The 5,095-nt window shown below is 39.9% G+C and overlaps 1 protein-coding gene across 1 annotated transcript; it reads left to right on the forward strand.

Moving 5' to 3' along the window:
• Positions 1-2,236: 2,236 nt before the first annotated feature.
• On the forward strand, positions 2,237-4,308 carry LOC127809288 (uncharacterized; the record flags this gene model as incomplete). The annotated part of the gene is made up of 4 exons (XM_052348052.1): positions 2,237-2,338; positions 3,065-3,260; positions 3,462-3,836; positions 4,085-4,308. Coding segments are annotated over exons 1-4 (897 nt in total), but the record flags the coding sequence as incomplete, so codon positions are not given.
• Positions 4,309-5,095: the final 787 nt, after the last annotated feature.

Below are 5,095 nucleotides of genomic sequence, written 5' to 3' on the forward strand. Positions count from 1 at the left end.
TGAACAATGGCGGGTAGTTAGTTTCTTCTTTAATGCCTTAACTCCTAATTTGAAAATGCTGGTGTCCACCATGTGTAATGGTGACTTTTATGAAAAAACTCCTGAAGAGGCTGTTGCATACTTTGACCATGTAGCTGAAAACTCTAGAAATTGGGAAGTTGGGCCATTAACCATGGGAGATTTGAGAGACCAATACAATCCACAACCAAAGGGAAAACTCCAATTAAATGAAACTGATGACATCAGTGCTAGATTAGCTCTGTTGACAAAGAAAATGAAAGAATTGGAGATGAAAAAAATGAAGGCTATCAATGAGGTAGAGGTGCATTGTGTAGTGTGTGAAGCCAATAGCCATAGAACAGAGGAGTGTCCAACTCTCCCTGCTTTCAAAGAAGTGTTGTATGGCCAAACTTCAAACTCACAACCAAGGCAAACAGAGGGTAGGATATACCAAAAGCAGAACCAGGGTGGAAATTATCAAGGGTACAACCCAAACTCAAACACCTACCATCCAAATTCTAGGAACCACCCAAATTTCTCTTGGAGAAATGACTCAGCACCTCAGCCACACCAACCATTTCCCTCACAACCACAGCCACAACCTCAGCCACAACCCTACCAGCCTAACCAAGGACCATCTGGCTCATATCAGCCACCGCATAAGAGATCCCTAGAGGATACTCTACAACAATTTATGCAAGGGCAGATGGGGAACAATGCTCAGGTAGCAAAATTCCAAGAGCAAACAAATAGGGCAATTGAGGATATGAGAAGTCAGCTAACCAAGCTAACTCAAACTTTGACTGTGAGAGAACCTGGGAAATTCCCTTCTCAACCAAATCCCAACCTCGTGAGGCAAACAAATCAAGTGGAATCATCAAATAGTGGGAACTATAATCATGAGCAGGTCCAAGTAGTCACTGTCCTTAGGAATGGAAAAATAATTGACAAACCAGATGACCCTAGGACAAACCAACCTAATGCACAAGAAGAAGAACAAAATGAAAATATAAAAAATGATAATGCTCCAGCTTTGGAGGAAAAACTTGAAAACAAAAAAAAGGAAGATAAAGAAAAAAATAAGGGGGAAGAATTCAAGAGCAACCCTGCACCACCATTCCTTCAACGACTTACTCAAACAAAGAGGGAAAAACAAAATGCTGATATTTATGAAGTGTTCAAGTAGGTGAGGATTAACATTCCTCTACTTGATGCAATCAAACAGACACCATCTTATGAAAAATTCTTAAAAGACTTGTGTACTGTTAAAAGAAAGATCAACATCAAGGAGAAAGCATTCTTAACCGAACAGGTGAGTTCCATCCTGCAACTTAAAACACCTCCTAAGTACAAAGACCCTGGTAGCCCAACCATTTCTTGCATAATTGGAAGCCAGAGGGTGGACCAAGCACTCTTAGATCTAGGAGCAAGTGTCAATTTGCTTCCTTATAGTGTATATCAGTAACTGGGCTTAGGAGAACTCAAGCCAACAAGAGTTACCCTACAGCTTGCTGATAGGTCAATCAAAGTCCCTAGGGGGATAGTGGAGGATGTATTAGTGCAGGTGGACAAATTTTACTTCCCTGTTGATTTTATAGTCTTGGACACACAACCCCATCAAGGCCCTCAACCCCCTGTTCCAGTCATTCTTGGTAGACCATTCCTAGCAACTTGAAATGCCATAATTAATTGTAGGAATGGAATACTTAAGTTATCATTTGGAAACATGACTGTAGAGATGAATATCTTTAGAGTTTCTAAACAACACATAGCTGAGAATGAGGTGGAGGAAGTAGATTTGGTTCAAACATTAGCTGAGGACTATTTTGCAAAAGAATTTTTGAACAAATCTATGGAAGAAGATCAAGAAGTGAGAGAGTTAAAAGAATTAGAGAACACTAGGGAGGAAGAAGCAATGCCTGTGGCTCAATGGATTCCCAAATCAGAACCATTGGGTTCTCTGAACAATGAGGAGTCACAATCTGATAATACCTCACCCACACCTGAAATGAAACCTTTGCCAAGTGAGTTAAAATATGCATTTCTAGGTGATGAGAACACACTCCCCGTAGTCATCTCTTCAAGTTTGACATCCCAACAGGAAATTCAACTGATAAACATTCTGAGAGCTCATAAAAAAACCTTAGGTTGGACCATCTCAGACTTGTATGGAATTAGTCCTTTGACTTGCACTCATAGGATATTTCTAGAGGAGGATGCTAAACCTATTAGGCAAATGCAGAGGAGACTCAATCCTAACATGAAAGAGGTGGTTAGGAAAGAAGTGCTAAAGTTGCTGGATGCGGGTATTATATACCCCATCTCTGATTCAAAGTGGGTCAGCCCCACTCAAGTGGTCCCAAAAAGGTCTGGAGTCACAGTGGTGAGAAATGAAAAGAATGAGTTGATCCCTACTCGCATCCAAACCGGATGGAGAGTGTGCATTGATTACAGAAAACTCAATGCAATGACTAGAAAATACCATTTTCCATTGCCATTCTTGGACCAAGTCCTTGAAAGAATAGCTGGAAAAGCATTCTATTGTTTCCTTGATGGTTATTCAAGATATAACCAGATTGACATTGCCCTAGAGGACCAGGAAAAGACCACTTTCACATGTCCATTTGGGACATTTGTCTATAGACGTATGCCTTTTGGACTATGCAATGCCCCTGTCACCTTCCAAAGGTGTGTGATGAGTATTTTTAGTGAGATGACAGAACACATTGTGGAGGTTCTTATGGATGATTTCTCTGTCTATGGAGCTAGTTTTGAGGCATGTTTAGAGAATTTAGAGAGAGTTCTAGCTCGTTGTGAAGAAACCCACGTTGTGCTTAACTGGGAAAAATGTCATTTCATGGTCAAACAAGGTATAGTCCTAGGGCATATTGTCTCTACTAAGGGAATGGAGGTGGACAAAGCCAAAGTTGAAGCCATCCAAAAATTACCAGTCCCTAAGAGTGTTAAGGACATCAGGTCTTTCCTTGGGCATGTTGGGTTCTATAGGAGATTCATAGCATCTTTTAGCAGCATAGCCTGGCCTCTGTGTAATTTGCTCTCCCAGGATGTCCCATTTGAGTGGACATCATCTTGTCAAACCTCTTTTGAGAGGTTAAGAAATGCTCTCATCTCAGCCCCCATTATTCAACCACCAGATTGGTCATTGCCCTTTGAACTCATGTGTGATGCAAGTGATTATGCTATAGGAGCAGTCCTAGGGCAAAGAAAAGATAAAAAACCTTATGTCATCTACTATGCCAGTAAAACCCTCAATGAAGCCCAAAAGAATTACACGACAACTGAGAAGGAACTATTGGCAGTAGTTTTTGCATTAGAGAAGTTCAGATCATATCTGGTGGGGTCATTGGTCATTGTTTTCACTGACCATGCTGCTTTGAAATACTTTCTCACCAAACAAGATGCCAAACCGCGTCTTATTAGGTGGATTTTGTTACTCCAAGAATTCAACATAGAAATCAAAGATAAAAAGGGAGTAGAAAATGTGGTGGCAGACCATTTGTCTAGACTTCCATGCCAAGACCTTAATCTAGACAAGGAACCAATCAGGGACACCTTTCCAGATGAACAACTCTTCCTTATCAATGATACCTCAACCTCTGTTACACCATGGTATGCAGATCTGGCCAACTATCTAGCCACCAGTCTAATTCCAAATCATTGGACCAAGCTAGATAAACAAAAATTCTTTAGGAAGGTTAGGACTTATTTCTGGGATGACCCTTACTTGTTTAAGTATTGTGCTGACCAAATATTAAGAAGGTGCATCCCCGAGCATGAGCAACAGAGTGTTTTGAATTTTTGTCATACTCTTGCTTGTGGAGGTCATTTCTCCATAAGAAAAACATTGGCCAAGATCTTACAAAGTGGATTCTTTTGGCCTACCATGTTTAGAGATGTGCATCAGCTCTGTAGTTCATGTGATAGATGCCAAAGGCTAGGAAGCCTAACCAATAGGAATATGATGCCCTTGCAACCCATTCAGGTGTTAGAAATTTTTGATTGTTGGGAATAGACTTCATGGGACCATTTGTTAATTCAGGTGGACACGAGTACATCTTATTAGCTGTTGACTATGTGTCCAAGTGGGTAGAAGCAATCCCAACAAGAACAAACGATCATCAGGTTGTAATGAAGTTTTTGAAAGAAAATATTTTTAGTAGGTTTGGAATGCCTAGGGCCATCATAAGTGATGGAGGTTCTCATTTTTGCAACAAACCAGTGGCTGAATTAATGAGAAAATATGGAGTAGTCCACAAGGTTGCAACCCCATATCACCCTCAAACCAATGGCCAAGCTGAATTGGCCAATAGGGAGATAAAAAGAATTTTAGAGAAAACAGTCAATTCTAATCGCAAGGATTGGTCCTTGAGGTTGATTGATGCACTTTGGGCTTATAGAACTGCTTACAAGACCATTCTAGGCATGTCTCCCTACATGTTGGTATATGGCAAGCCATGTCATTTTCCAGTTGAAATAGAGCACAAAGCCTACTGGGCCATTAGGAAGATTAATGAGGAATTAACAGAAGTGGGCCTTAATAGGAAATTGCAACTTAATGAACTTGAAGAACTTAGGGATGAGACATTTGAAAATTCCAAATTGTCTAAGTTGCATATGAAAAAGTTGCATGACCAACACATCAACAGAAAAAAATTTCATGTTGGTCAGCAGGTGCTTCTCTACAACTCAAGGCTTCATTTGTTCCCAGGGAAGTTGAGATCAAAATGGACAGGACCCTATACAATCAAAACCATATCAGAATATGGGGCAATAGAAATTAAAATCAAAGAGTCTGGACAATGTTTTAAAGTGAATGGTCAAAGGCTAAAACCATATCTAGGCATAGCTGAGAAAGATCTTGTTGAAGGAAATGAAGAGATGGTGGAGTTGGGTGATCCACCATCAGTGGTTGAGTGACCTTTAGGAACACATTCGTCTGGGAATCTGACGTTAAAAGACCACCTTTCCATTTAGGTTAAATGGATGTTTCTAGATTTGAAAAAAAAAATATATATATAATAATAATAATAAAAACAAATTATATAAAAATTTGTTTCTTTTCTGCATTACTTAA

This window comes from Diospyros lotus, chromosome 9, assembly GCF_014633365.1.
Source record: "Diospyros lotus cultivar Yz01 chromosome 9, ASM1463336v1, whole genome shotgun sequence".
Classification (NCBI taxonomy): Eukaryota; Viridiplantae; Streptophyta; class Magnoliopsida; order Ericales; family Ebenaceae; genus Diospyros; species Diospyros lotus.